Source organism: Vitis riparia, chromosome 15 (assembly GCF_004353265.1).
Source record: "Vitis riparia cultivar Riparia Gloire de Montpellier isolate 1030 chromosome 15, EGFV_Vit.rip_1.0, whole genome shotgun sequence".
NCBI classification, from domain to species: domain Eukaryota; kingdom Viridiplantae; phylum Streptophyta; class Magnoliopsida; order Vitales; family Vitaceae; genus Vitis; species Vitis riparia.
The window spans coordinates 11,284,510-11,300,667 of NC_048445.1; the positions used below are offsets into that span (position 1 = coordinate 11,284,510).

At 29.2% G+C, this 16,158-nt stretch overlaps 1 protein-coding gene across 1 annotated transcript; it reads right to left on the reverse strand.

Annotated features, from left to right (window-relative positions):
* Window positions 1-1,160: 1,160 nt before the first annotated feature.
* LOC117931585 (protein NRT1/ PTR FAMILY 7.3-like) lies at window positions 1,161-6,279 on the reverse strand. The gene is made up of 5 exons (XM_034852569.1): window positions 6,134-6,279; window positions 3,822-3,942; window positions 3,442-3,659; window positions 2,782-3,344; window positions 1,161-2,393 (listed from the first exon to the last, which is right to left on the reverse strand). The coding sequence occupies exons 1-5, from the start codon at window positions 6,167-6,169 to the stop codon at window positions 1,517-1,519; spliced, it is 1,815 nt and encodes a 604-aa protein (XP_034708460.1). The 5' UTR covers window positions 6,170-6,279; the 3' UTR covers window positions 1,161-1,516.
* Window positions 6,280-16,158: the final 9,879 nt, after the last annotated feature.

Sequence of the window (16,158 nt, forward strand, 5' to 3'; positions counted from 1 at the left end):
GTTTGGGACAATGTCGAGGAAAACTTCGATGATATACCTGATGACTAAAGAGCTTCTTCTAAGTGCTCAATGGGTGGCCATCAAGCTAATTCCTCCACACACTTGGAGCATGAGGGAACTATTTTTTATGATGGTAATTGTCATCACTACCAAGCTTTTAAGCAAAATGACAATGCAAAGGCTCTCAACATATCAGATGACAATTTTGAATATACAAGTGAATGTTACTTTAAACACCGAAAGACTAAACCCAACCTTGTGTACTATGATGAGGCTAACTCTCATCCTCTTGATGCAAATGTCTTATTTACCAATGTTCCAACCTCTACTTAACCAATGGAACTTAGTAGTGGAAAGGTAACCATTTTTTTTTCATTGATACTAATAAAAACAAATATTTTGCCTTAAGTGGAGGGTGACAACCAACTTGTTGATGAATGGGATGAGACCTTTCCTAAGGATCGATTTGAAAATGTTGTTGCTACTATGAAGTCGATGCCCTTTAACTAGACTATATGACAAAATGATCACTCTGTCATCCTACTACCTTTGTCTCATTCCCATTTGGGTGATGAAAGTATTACTAACATCTCAAGTGGTGTTTTGATTGAATCTCGCGATCAAGAAACCACAATTAGAAATACAACATATGATGAATTGACACTTTTAGCCATTGTAGGTTTAATTGTCAAACAATAATCTCCATACCCTATTACATTTTGTGTGGCTCATCCTGATCTCACTCATACATTTGATGTGAAACAAATCATCCTTAATGCATAGCACCAAGCATCATTTATTATACATCGTCAAACAACACATATGATAGGAGAAAACATTAAAGAAATGATTCTCAAAACTTCCAATGAGCCCATTATTAAAAGTAAAAATTGATGAGTTTTTCAATGCTGTTGTGAAGATTGGAGTGGATCCTTCACCACTAAAGTCTCTGATTGAGAAGTACATAGTAGGTGTAGATCGCCTCGATACAACATGACATGCCTACTTTATGAAGATATCTCCGGAAGTACAAAGTGAATATTTAAATATTGTTGCATCTCATATTGTTGATGCTTTAAACTCTAAAAATGTAGAAGCCAATCATTAAAAGTTGACTTAGTTACTCTTAACACTAAGCAAAATACCGCAACACACCAAAGTTGAAACCTCAAGACAACAATTCTCATTTGTGGCTAATAGGCCTTAATTACTTCATGATTCGGTAATGCTTCAAACATAGATTAGTGTACTTTCCATCTTATATACATAAATACTACATATCAAAAGAAGAATTGAAAGAAATAAATGACTGCAAATTTCACTAGAGTAGCTCTAATTCATAGCTAGCCTTATACACAAACCACATCCAAAGCTAGCTAGCTTAGATATTCTTCAGAGGTACATTGTGCTCAACTCAGAGAAGTGAAAACAGCAATTCTCTAGTTTCATCGCTCAAGTTATTAACTAATCTCTTATAGCTTCATGGTCTACCTCCGCTTCAATTCCTTTTATCTCCTTAGACCATAACATCATCACTGCCTTTGCTATTGGAATCTTCATACTTCCCCTCTAACTTGATGGACTTGTACCACTTAGCACATATAATGTAGACCCCAAAATCAGCCATTGTCAATGCTGCTAAGAGGAAGTAAAATCGATCGAGATGGCCTTTGTTAAGGTTTGAAGGGATCCATCCGGGCATTTGATCTCTAGTTGAGAATTTCATTACAATTGTCACCAACAAGCTGCTCACATAGTTTCCTAGCGATATGGACGTCATGCAAAGCGCACTGCCAAAGCTCTTTAGTCCATCTGGGGCCTGATCATTGAAGAATTCTAATTGTCCGACGTACATGAAAACTTCTGAGGCTCCAATTAGTACATACTGAGGAATCTGCCAGAAGATACTCAAAGAACTCTCACTTTCACACTGACGACAGTCTTTTTTCGCATACTTTAGCCTAAACCACTCCACAATTCCTGCTGCAACCATGGCTATGATTGCAATAATGAGGCCTATTCCCATCCTCTGAAGCTCAGTGAGTCCTCTTGCCTTTGTTCCTTTCAGCCTTGCTACAAGGGGGTCAAGAACTCGCCTGTAGATGAAAATGAAAGCTGCTACGCTGACAATGTCAAAACTAGACATGCTTGCAGGAGGGATATGGAAGCCCAAGAGGGTAGTTTTCATGGCAGCGCCTTGCTCCACAAAGAGAGAGGCCATTTGAGTGAAAACTACAGAGTACAGAATGGTGCATAGCCAAATTGGAAGGAGTCTCAGTATGCATTTCACTTCTTCAACTTGTGTCACTGTGCAGATACGCCATGGACTGCGACTCTCCTTGTCTTCCTGTTCACGCTCCTTTGCCGTTAGAACTGCTGCTTTATCTAAGAATCTGGCATGACCAATACGAATTCCCATTAGTAGTCTGCCTCATGCCAATTTACTTTCAGATTGAAGGATAACACATGAAGTACTATTCTATTAGTCGCTAGAGACAATCACAATCAAATATTTGGAAGATTGGTCCAAAAATCGGGTTATGTTCTGAAGCGTAGGACAAGTTCAGACTGATCACATTACCATTCACATGCCGTTGTGATCATATAACTTCAGATAGTCTAGATTAGAACTTCATCACCAGTACAAAGAGTGAGTTGCTCTAAACTTAAGACAACACATAGCTAGAGAAAAATGTGCTCTACTTAAAAGAGAAATGCTATATATAAAAGTTGGACTTCTAATTTTATCTATATATAGAAGGACATATAACATGAGCTTACTTGAATCCCTGGGTGTGGAGCAGCTTTCTGCGACAATTTCCCGAACAGTCATCGCCATCCACTTCGTATAAATCCTCTCCTTCTGGTGGCATTTCAACTTTCCATTTCCTTGTTGCTGCGACTACAACACGGCAAAACCTTGAAAGGGGGTTGCCACTGGGTTTGAAATGCCTATACCGGGGGATCCCAAAAAGGAATAAGATCAAAGCAAGAATGGCCGAGGCAGAAGATGCCCAAAAGCCCAGCACCCACCTGCCTCCATCCTCAAAGTACCCCAAAATTGTGTTTGAAAAGAGAGACCCCAAGTTTAAGGCTAAGTAGAAGTAGCTGAAGAAGGCCACCTTTGAGTGACTCTCCTTTGGGTTATCTTCATCAAACTGGTCTGCCCCAAATGTAGCAATGTTAGGTTGGTATCCTCCATTCCCGAGCGCGATCAGGTAGATGGAAAGATAGAAAAATGATATCTCAAAGCTGGAATGAGATCCACATGGAAATTCTTTATCCCCGCAACCATGAGGCTTTAGCAAGAAAATGTATGATGATAATGATAATAACACCAGGCCCTGCAATCCAACATACTTTGTTAGAACTAGGAAGACAGACTATATAAATCAATCCTCGATACATTTTCCTTGATGGTCTTTATACTTAGAAACTTACAATGACAAAGATGACCTGAAAGATGGCACAGGTCTTGTACCTCCCCCAGTAAGAGTCGCTAAGAAAGGCACCCAGAAGAGAGAAAATGTAGACAGTTCCAGTCCATTTGCTGACATTATTCGCGGCAGTTGCGTTATCTTGGCCTAATACCCTTGTCAAGAACAACACCAAGTTCACCCCAACTCCAAAGAATGCCAGTGTTGCCAGCCCTTGATTCACTATTATTATTATTTTTTTGTTCCAATCAAACAAAATCAATTAGAAAAGTTGGGCACAATGAGAGGAATGCATGTTCACATAACACCAACCATAGAATTACAGAAGAGCGTTAGATTAAAATTATATATCAGAATTAACAAACAGTTTTTGAAGGTGCATACCAAGTATGAGAATTGCCGTAACCCAATTTCCAGTTCTTGCTCGAACAGCAGGATGGCCATGGCGATCAACTGAACCATCAAAGGTACATTCCTCTTGTTCATTTCTTGTCTTTCCCCTACCCTGAAAATTTTAAGATTTGTCAGGAATGACTCAAACATTGACTTAAAATAATGGTATATCTATTTTTTATCCAACTTGGTTTACTATAATCCACCCTTGGAATATTTGTACATCCACAATATTTCCTTCTACTCAGAAGACAAGAGAATATGGCATGCCATGCTTTCTAATTTTTAAACATTTTTTACAGGCCTCCCTTGTAAAAGGAGAGGCAGTATGTTTTTGTGATGGCTATTAATAATTAAGGGCCCCATGGAAGGAACTTTAATAAAAGCAAACATTTATATTACTTGAATGTATAAAAAAAAATAATCTTCCTAGTAATTTAGAGTGCATTTTGGGATGATTTTAGAAAATATTTTAAGTAACATTTCTACTATTTAAATGATGGAAAATTTTAAATGTTAAAAAAATTAAAAACGTTTTTTAAAATCACTGTCAAACGGATTCTTAGTAACATATCAAATATTTATCTAGTTTCAATTCAAAAATCACTTTTTAGAACGGATTTAGTAGAGATTTTACTTGAAATGTTTTTAAGTGAAAGTCTTTTCTCCAAAAATATTTTTAGGGAATTTTCTATCAAGTGTTTTTTCAAATTATAAATTATTTTTTATATTTTTAAAAATGTTTCTTAAATTTTTTCAAATATCTAATTTTTTTTAAAAAAACACATTTTAGGTTAAAAGCACTTTATAAGATCACTGTCAAACAGGATTATGTATAAATTTAATGAAATTAAAAATAATTATATAGTTAGGATTATTGGGTGGATTTTATTTTTATTTTTTAAAAAATAATAATAATTGGGTATCCAAAGTGGGATCCAAGCCCAAACCTTTTGGTCTGGACAGGGGACAAAGATCATGCCTGCAATTCTGATTTTCTGACCATTAAAAAAGGAGATGAAATCCAGAATTTGTGGGAATTCTTTAAAGAAAAAGGTGGGACAAAGGAATGGAACCTGCTGCAAATCTAAGCAAACACCACATGGTGCCTCTGAGTTACTTTTGGCATATTCTCACTGAATCAAGGAGCCCAAGTTGCTTTAAATTACTGAGATTTCAGGGATCTTTACCTTTTTTTTTCTTTTATTTTTTGTGGGTAAGAAATGAGGAATGATTCCTTCCTCTCTGAACTGTTGTACCACTTCAGTACTACATGGAAGTAAAATATTGATCCCAAAAATTCATAAGATGGTAAATCGTACGGCACTGAAATATTTCTTTCTATTTTAAAAAAATTACCATTAAAAAAAAGAAAAAAAAAAAGAACTGCAAAAATAGTTCAAAAAATAGTCCAAAAAGAATTGAAGTTGTGTATCCAAAACCATGGCATATTTAAAAATAAAGTTCTTTTCCATAAGTCCATGTTGATTGGAATTATGAAACTCAATAGGAGCCATTCAAAAAAAATAAAAATAGTTTGTCTATTTTTGGGTAGGTTTTACCTATGATATGGACAAGTAAAAGATAGAAAACGATGATGGAACTTGTCCTCACATTTTGCTTTTCGGATAAGCCGTCCCTTTTGCTCAAAGTGGAGGGGACGTCTTATCTTATATCTGTCTTTTCATAATTGTCATTTCATTTTTCTTCTAACAGATCATGAAGTTCGGACGAAAGATCATCACAATAAATTATATTTCTAGTGTCACATATTTCAGGAATTATTCACAGAGAGAGAGAGAGAGAGAGAGAGAGGGAGGGAGGGAGAGGGAGAGGATTCAACATATTAAATAAAATAAAAGTCTGAAAGTGGATTCAGATACATATATAAGACCATTTTTCAGCAAAATGCAGAGATATCATGTGTGAAAACATGATATGGGGACATGCGCCACCCACCAAAAAGGCAAAGGAAACATCATGAAGTCCCACTGCAGAAACGTTGGATCGGTCTCAAGACATGGATAGGACCCATGTTATCACCAATCCCATCACTGTAATAGTATTGTTATTCACTAACAAGAGCTTCCCACTACTAAATAATTGCTTCATAAATTCATATAACAAAAAAACCACATGTAAAAATACTAATAACAAATTAATTCATCATATAATTACATGAGGGCTGCTTGTTCTAAGTAATTCTACGTGGTTTAATGACCTGATATGATATATATATACATATATATATATATATGCAACATGAAGCAGACTAGAGTTATGGAAGGAGGAATTTCACTGACCTTTTGAAAGATATTGAGGCAGGCCATTGATGCCATATTCTCTGAAGAATTAGACTATATAGCTGGCTAGTGACCAAAGAGCAAGAAGAGGGAGAGGAGTGAAGAGAGGAGGAAGAGGGAGAGAGAAAGAGAGAGGGAGGCATGCAAGGAGAGGGAGGAGTGGAGGGGTATATATAGAGAAGAGGCAAAGGAAGAAGGAAGGGCTGAGACAAGAGAGAGAGAGAAAGAGAAAAGGAAGGTGACGCAGGCACACACGGGAAAAGGATGGAGAGGAAAATACAAATGAAAGGAGAGAGGGGAGAGGGGGAAGCAAAGAGAATCGTGGAATTGTTGGATACAGAGATCAATGAGTCATGACTCAACTATTACACAGCAATGATGGCTGTGATTTGGCTGTATTGACACTGACATGTTGGAGACATGCATGCTCTTCCTTCACATTGGACTCTCTTTTTTTTAATTATTCACTTTTCTTTTGTGGGACTCTTTTTCTTTCGTTGCTCTCTTAGTATTCTTTTCCCTCTTCCTCACCTTTACACGCATTGTTTTTTGAATAATATATTTGGCTCTTTCTCTTTCACTTCCTCCTCTTTTTGTACATCTCTCTCTCTCTCTCTCTCTCTCTCTCTCTAGATCTATTACTATGTATATCTATAAATTAATTTCATAATTCGTACGTATTTGTTGGAAAATATTCTATTTATTCAAGAAACGAGGCTCTTCTCCTTGGAGGGGAATTGTGGCACATGTCTCACTCGAGATATTATTGCAATGACTTATTCTAAGCCGTGTTATTATTTTTCATGTCACAATTTGTCTTTTGTCTTGATTTATTGCCATGATAAGCATTTTGGAGAATTTATTATTCATTCTCTTATTATTGCAGGCAAAGTGAGGCAAGATAATTCCTAAACCCGTCTTAAATTTTTAAAAAAATCTCAAGTTTACACCTAATCCATTTATTTAAATTTCAAATATGTCTCATTAAGATTGAGACGAAATTACTATCTGAAAAGACCTCTCATTATTATTCATAAATTGTGCATGTTTTATATCAAAATTAAGACACTATGATTGAATAAGTTAATTCAAATATAACATAAAGAATTATCATATCATGAAATGTGATTTAATTATCAAACAAGCAACATATGATCACCCATTTAAAAATCAAGTTCTATTTAAGTCTTATTTAATTCAATATAATTAACCTCTTAATACGACATGTTTACGATTCAATTAAGTTATTAAAATTCAAGTTTTTAATAAGTTAAATATTAATTAAATATGTTATGAATATGATCAAGTTAATCTATAAATCATTAAATAGGTTATTTTAAACCATTATGCATGCATGGTTGAATAAAAACAAAAATTTAATTCAAACATCATAATCGTATTGAATTTGAATTGTGTTCTATACGTAAGGCAACTCCATTGACAAAGTAATATAAAGTTTTGATACCATGACCTCAATTATAAAGAGAAATAAATCAACCATTAAGTTAATTAAATATTGTTTTTTGGCTCACATTTGCCCCCTTGAAACTAATCTCTCTTATATTGTCCCCTCAAACCGGATTCCTACCTCGGCCCTTGAATACTATTGATATAGCCTTCAAATAATCTCATTATGTATTTGTAATTTTTTTTTATTTAAACAAACTATTACCACTTTAATTACATTTCACTTACAAGATTTATTAACTTTTTGTTTGTTTAATTTGAAATGAAATTAACTTTATAATAACATAGACCTTCAATATTCAACTTTTCCATTAAATAAATTTCACCCAATTTTTCTCAAAGAATTTGATTCACTTTGATGATAATTTTTAAATACAAATAAAAAAAATAACCTTTTAAAAATCAAACATTTTATTTTGAATTTTATTTATTCATATAATTTCCTTTATGATTTCTTCATGGTTACATTTGGTTCCGGAGAATAGAAAATGCGAGGGAAAGAAAATATAAAGAAAAAGTAAAAATAAAATAAAATTTAAATCAATAAATTATTTTGTATGTCATATCAAACTCATTCACTTATTTTTCCTCTTATATGTAAAAATTAAATAATTTTAAAATACATAAATTTTTAACTAATTATAATTATATGTGATGACTTTTTTTTTCTTTCATATTTTTCACGTTAAAATCAAATATGAGAAAATCATTTTTTTTTCTTGCTTTAGAGTTTTCCAGAAATCAAACATATTTACACATTTTTTTAGCCATTCTCTTCTATTTTAATACTTGTCACTTAAAATTCATATCTTCTTTTATTTATTATAAATATATATAAAAATAGTAAATAATAGCAATTTGTATATAAAATATAATAAATTTTATATAACACATATAAACTTACCTCATATATATCCTTAAAAATAATATTTAAAATTTTAAAAAATGGAGATAATAACAAATTTTTTAATGCCTTAATTTTTAAAAAAAAATTTAAGGTATACATTTATAGTAATTTAATAATGGAGTTTATTGAACAAAATTGAAAACAAAAACTTGAAAAAAAAATGGTAGCCTAAATCAGAAAGGGTATTGAAAAATTGGGGGTTGGATGAGATATTTTCATCTTCTCTTCACCACTCATGACAGGGTCCCACTAATACTCCAATTGTGATGTGTACAAATATAGACCTTGCCACAACCCCAAACCCCCATACAGCCACATGGTCCACTATGGCTCCTCGCTGGTGTCAGAATTATTTAATTATTTATACCAAGTGTTCACTGAATATATACCTCTCCATTCAGAATTATTTAATTATACTAAGGGTTCACTGAATATATACATGCTACCATTTTTCAATAGTACTCACAGTCATAGTTATAGTACACAAAACTTGAATTTCTAATTTATTTATTTATTATTATTATTATTATTATTGCTTCTATTGTGGTAGTTGTTAGGGTTAGGTTTTTGATAAGGTGATGAAGGTACAGATTTTTCAGTCTTCTTCAGTTCTTCCTCAATAAGATATTTAATTCTTATTAAATTTAGAGCCTATGAAACACCCACTTTTTTTTTAATTAATTTGCTAGATCATAGGTGATGATTAATGACAAATATTTTTCAATTTAATTTATTTTAATTTTTTAATATTTATAATAGTTTGGAAGTGAATCTGATTAAAAATATTTTTATTTTTAAATCTTATTTTTACTAGAAATATTAAATAAAAAAAACCATCTATTTGAATATAAACTAAAAAAAATGTTTTCATAATATTTTTGGTAATTTTCGAAAGAATCACTTCAAACTGTGTAAATATTATCAATTTTACCTCTAAACTTCATTAACTTTAAAACATTTTTGCAAAATTGAAAATAGTCCATACAGATGTATAGTATCACGAACTTTTTTTTCCATCTGAATTTAAGATATCTCAATTAATCTCCCTCATGTAGACACAATATTCTCGTTGTATCCTATAAAATTTTATAACCAAATAAACGAATATCTCTTATTAGGTCAAATAAACTCTCATACTTGGGGTGTGGATATACTTTAATGCTATTTTTTTATTTGTGATTATCATTTTTGTGTAGGAGGCATGTTAATCTTCTCTGTATAATTCCAACTTTATTTTATTGGATGTCTTCATAAATTAACACCTAATTTTTGTAAAGAAGTACTTCCAAACATTAGAAAATGCTTTTAATTTTCTTCAAGATTACTTTCAAATATACTCTTAATTACTTTTATATTCCATCACATTGAAATCATGGGGAAATTGTATCAATCTCCATTATTAGAAATTTGAATTTGAATTTCGAGGTTACATTAGTGCCTTTAGGAATAATAAGACCACTCCACGTAGATGAAGAAGGTGGGATTGGAACAGGATTGCATATGATTTGATTATTTCCCTTATAATGAGACGAAATTCTAAAGTAAAAATTTCTCATCGTTTCTTTTTCAAGCTCAAGTCTATTTTCAACATACGCAAATTCTTTATTATCTTCGGACTTTAAGAAGAAATTTAGCATTCATAACAAAAAGTCATTTAAACCAATTATAGTCTAAAGTAGTCATTGGTGAGTCGCATCAAATTTATTTTTTATTTTTCAAATATTAATAGCATCAATTAACAAAATGGCGTAACAGGGTGCAAGAATCGGATAATGGTTGAAATGATGAAAAATATTTTGAAAGGAAAAGGACTTCCAAACATGTCATAAAAGTCTAACCAAATAGTTACAAAAAATGATTCTTGATAAGCCTTAGAGTGGAATAAAAGCCTACCCTAGTCATTTTAAAATCTTGGTGTCAATTGCTTCCTACTCACTCATGGTGGAGAGACATTTCATTTGAGTTGGTTGTTTAGATATATTTCATTCTTTAAAAAAAAAAATTATTTTTTAAAATTCTTAGTGTCATATTGCAATAACCAAAGGGTAATTTTTTCTTTATTTAAAAAAAAAAGTATATTAAATTAAGTGGTATTCTATATATACCTTTGAATCTTACGACTTTATATCATAGTTTTATTTATTTATATTTTTTTATGTTTTAATCCTATTTATCAATATATATTCAATTATTATTAAGATAAGAAGTTTGATAAGTATTAATTTGATACTCATATTTTATTCAAATTCAATTATAATAATGGTTAATTGATTATAAATAAAATAAAAAAGAAATAAAAACATTGGTAAGGTAAGAATCCATTTTGAGAAAAAAAAAAAAAAATTATTTCAAGGTCCAAGACTAGACATGATCGATGGAGAGGCCTCTTTCGGTTTTTTTTTTTCTTGTTTTTTTTCCTTAAAATTTTCTAGAGGCACAGCCTAGATGGCTCCATCCCTAGATAAAATTTTTTTGTTGGAATGAAAATGACTTGATTTGAAAGATATCCAAATGGAGCAATGATGATTTCTCTTACCCTTAAATTTGGGTGTCTTGACTAGAAAAGAATCTAGATAACCTTTGGCTTTGACTTATTACAATTTATAAGCTTGCTTCTTCATGTGTTAGCTTAGCCCTAGATTTCTGATCATTCTTTGACAATTATTATTATTATTATTATTATTATTATTTTGTTCCCAAACTTGTACAACTTATTCAAAATTTGTGGCAGATATTGTGTGGCTTCCAAATCTAAAATGATGACTATCATATCTTATTCATTATTTTATTAAAATTTTATCAAGTGGGAAGTATTCTATTTTTTTTTTAATCATTTTATGTAAATTTTTTATATATTTTTTTAAAAAATATTCATCTCCACCTCATTTATTATCATTTTTGAAATATTAATTCAGATAAAGTTTGGTGACTATCTAAAGATGAAAAAAAATTATAGCTATAATAGTCATCTAATCATAACCTCTCTTTCACATGGTAGAAAAAATAATAAAAAAATGGAAACACCAGCCTTAAAATATAAATTCACCAAAATCATGATGTTGAATGACTTGAAAAATTAGTCCTTCAGCTTCAATCTTCTATGCTTAAATTAGTACTTTAATGCATATTTGGAGTGATTTGCAAAGATGAGGAATGCTTCTCAATATTTAGAAATATTTTTCTTACTAAATTTAGGGCTTTTGAGAGGTTTTAAATTTTTTAAAAATAACTTGCCCTATGTTTACTTCATGCAAAATATGAGGGAAAAAAATTAAAAAGAAAAAATAGAAAAAAAAAATTTCTCATGTTTGTTTATCATGAAAAATGTGAAAAAATAAATCAAATAAAATTAATTAAAAATTTATACATTTTCATATTATTTATTTTTATAGAGAATAAAAAATAAATACAATAAGATTAGAGCATATAAAAACAATTTATTAATATTAAATCTTATAATATATTTTCTTCACTTTCTATTTTTATTGTTTATTTTTTAAAATTTTATATCTCCATTTTCTTTGTCTCATATTTTCTCTTAAATTTTATAGGAACCAAACATAATATTAAAGTTAATATATTATTTTTACATGCCTTATCAAACTCATCAATCTATGTATAATTACTCCATATTAGTATAATTGTTTTTTAAAATAGTTTTTAGAAAACAAATAAAAATAATTAAAAGATATTTTAAAAAAAAGTTACCTAAAGGTAATTCTTCTTCTATTTTTTTTAGTATTGTTTTATAAAACGTTTTTAATAAAAATACTAGCGATTAATAGTACATTTTACAGTATTTTTATTTAAAGTATTTTTAATAGAAATATTTTTTTAGAAGTGTTTTTAGGAAAATCATCTCTACATAATAAGTGAATTTTTTTAATTTTATTAGCCATTTTTTAGATTTTTAAAAATATTTTCTAAATTCCCTTAAATATTTATTTATTTTTTAAAAAATGTTTTTTAAACTAAAAGCACTTGTTAAACGTACTCTAAGACTGGTATAGGTTAGGAAATGTAGGTAGGGGAGAGTCGGTGTGATATGAGTCTCGAAGTTTCTAAGAGTGAAAGGAGTTGGTAATTAACAACTCAAAGCCTAAAGGCAATTCTTCTTCTATTTTTTTTTTTATCGTATTGTTTTATAAAATGTTTTTAATAAAAATACTAGCGATTAAGAGTACATTTGATAATATTTTTATTTAAAATATTTTTAGAAAAATCACCTATATATTTGAATTTTTCTAATCTTATTAGTGATTTTTTAGATTTTAAAAAATATTTTCTAAATTCCCTTAAATATTTAATTTTTTTTTTTGAAAAAAAACGTTTTTAAACTAAAAGCACTTCCTGTTAAAGGTACTCTAGGACTGGTATAGGTTAGGAAATGTAGGTAGGGGAGGGTCGGTATGGTATGAATCCCGAAGTTTGTAAGAGTGAAAGGAGTTGGTAATTAACAACTAAGAGGCTAATGGAATAACAAAACAAGTGTGAGTGTGAGGTGGTTGAGTCATTGTCATTGAAAAACTATTTTTAAAAATAGTTACCTAAAGGTAATTCTTCTTCTATTATTATTTTTTTGTTTATGGTATTGTTTTATAAAATGATTTTAATAAAAATGCTAGCGATTAAAAATACATTTGATAGTGTTTTTATTGAAAGTGTTTTCTCTAAAAATATTTTTAGGAGAATCACCTATCATATGTTTGTCCAAAAAAATACTATAAACCAGTTTTTTTTATTATTATAACTGATTTTTTTAAAATTTTAAAAAGTATTTTCTAAATTTGGGTGCCAAAAGCACTTGGTGTTAAACAATAGGTATAGTTTAGGAAATGTAGGCCGGAGAAAGTCGGTGTGATATGAGTCTCAAAGTTTGTCGAGTGAAAGGAGTTGGTGATTAACAACTCAGAGGCTAATGGAATAACAAAACAAGCGTGAGTGTGAGGTGGTTGTGAGTCATTGTCATTGAAAAACACTTAGCTAATCGGGAGTCTCGAACAAGAGCCACTAACTTTACATGAAGGAAAAACTGAGAATCTCATTGGATTTTTTCTTTTTTAACACCATATAAAGCTAAAAGTAGAAGTCGCATTCAAAAGTGGTGGACTGCAATGGACATCGTGTGAAAGTTGATGTGGTTGCTTTTGTCTTTTAACCACCAAACCACTTCTTTTTTCAACTTGGTAGGTTAGACTTTCAGTCCAACTTGAAAAGCCATTGCTCTTATTCATTTAATTCACGCTTCACATGTGTATCACTTATCACTCTCTTTATTTTACTCCCCATTTATTTATTTTTTATTTTTTATTTTTTTAATGTTTTATGGAAATAAGTACTGTTGATTATCTCATTTTCAAATTTGTCAGCCGCCACTATTTTTAGATTTTTATTGATAAGCTTTGATTGAATTTGGGGACATGGAGTTTCAAATTATGCTTGTATTAGTGGCATTAAGTGATTGGTCACCTTCCTCTATTGTCTGATTATATTAAGTGATTTGAGTTACGAAGCTTTGAAGAGATTGAAATTCAATTTGATTGAATTTGTGGTTATCAAATTTGATGTGTTTTAAGTTATTATTTTATTTAAATTTGTTTGTTCCATTGGTCTAAATCGAGAAATAAAAAGGATGATTAGACACGTACTAAGGTTTTATCAATATATTTACGGAAATTAGATACAATTCTTAGTTTTCGAAACATCCTACTCCTTATGTTCACATTCTGAATTATGAACTTTTTTATTTTATTGAATGTTTTTTATTCTTTCTTATATATCTATCAATCTCTTATTGTCTTTACAAGTTAATTTTCATTTCAAAACATATTTTTCTCAAACTACTAAAAAAAGAAAAATAATATTAAGGAAAACAATTTTCTTCAATTTGATCATACTATAAAAAAATATTAACGAAAATAAAATATAATTAAAATTAATCAAAAACTTATAAAACTTTAAATGGTTTAATTATTATTTTAAAGAGTTAAAATAAGTCAAATGATTTTAAACTAATATATAAAAATAATTTATTGACTTAAATTTTTTTTTTCTTCACTTTATATTTTCTCTTAAATTTTCTATAACCAAACATAGCCTAAAAAAAATCTAAAATTAATTTTCTATAAGTTCTGTTTGGTTCTCGAAAAGTTAAAAAAAAAATATAAGAGAAAGAAAATAAAAAAGAAACGTAGAAGGAAATAAAAAGCGAAGGAAAACAAATAATTATTTTAAATTTAATAAATTATTTTTACATATTATTTTAAACTTTTTTTTACGAATTTAATTGTTCTATATATAGGTTAAATCATTTAAAATATGTAATTTTTTAATTACACTAAAACTAAATATAAAAAAAATAATTTTCTTAGTATTTTTTTTTTGGAACCAAACATAAGTTTTAATTTTCTTAGAAAAAAAGTAGGATAATTTTTTTTTTAAGGAAAAAAAAAGAAAAAGAAAAGGATAGCTTTAATGTCAAAGTGCAAGTTGGAAAAAGGTGGAGCATCTGAGATTGAAATGTGGGTGATGAAAGACTTGAAGACAGTCTTGCTGTGTTTTCCAAACTTTAGTTTCTGAACTTTCAAAGTAGTATCAAAATTGTATTTTTGCAAAGGTTGTACATCTGAAAGCAACCCTTTTATTTATTTATTTATTTATTTATTATTTCCAACATATCAAGCCATTCATTTAAATATCTTCTAAGATGTCATTATCAATTCCCATCAGCTTTCATGCTCGCTTCTGCTGCTTAGCTGTATCTCATTTTCTTCTCCATTTGTTTTTTACCCTCTTTTCTTTTTGGGTCTTTTTTTAGTACCTTTTTCCCTTTCAGAGATTGAAAACAAAAATAAATAATTAAATAAGTTAAAGCACTTTCATGCAAATCTTTAGGCTTTTCTTGAGCAGCCAAACTTTGGCCACTAAAACTTTTATTTTAATTTTTTATTAATAATATTTTTATATTTTAAAGTTTTTTCTTGAATTTAAAAACTTTATAGCATTTTTTTATTATCATTCAAAAAAAAAAAAATCAAATTAAAAATGTCAAATATCAAGAAATTTTTTTAATAAAATATACTAAGGAAAGAAAATGAAAAGAAAAAGTGAGAAAAACTAAAAATATATTTAAAATTAATAAATTATTTTTATATCCTAATTTATCACTTATTTAACTCTTCTATATAAAAATTCAATAATTCAAAAAAAAAATGTATAAATTTTAATTATATTTCATTTTCTTTCCTATTTTTCATGGTAAAATGAAATATGAGAAAATATTTACCTTATATTATGTTTGGTTTTAAGAGAAGAAAAAAAATTAAGTAAAGGATTTTTCTATGTTTGGTTTTATTACGAAGAATATGAAATAAAGTCAAATATAATTAAAATTAATAAAAAATTTATATATATTTAAATTATTTAATATTTATATAAAAGAGTTAAATAAGTAAAATAAGTTTGAAATAATATATAAAAAAATTTATTTATTTTAAATTTATTTTTCTTTTCATTTATTTTTTCTCTCTATTTTCTTTCTTTCTTCCGCATTTTTCTTTAAATATTTTGAAAATCAAACATAACATTAGTGTTTTTTTCTTTCTTTCTTTAGTATTTCCTAACAACCAAACATCGATTGTTGATTATTGAA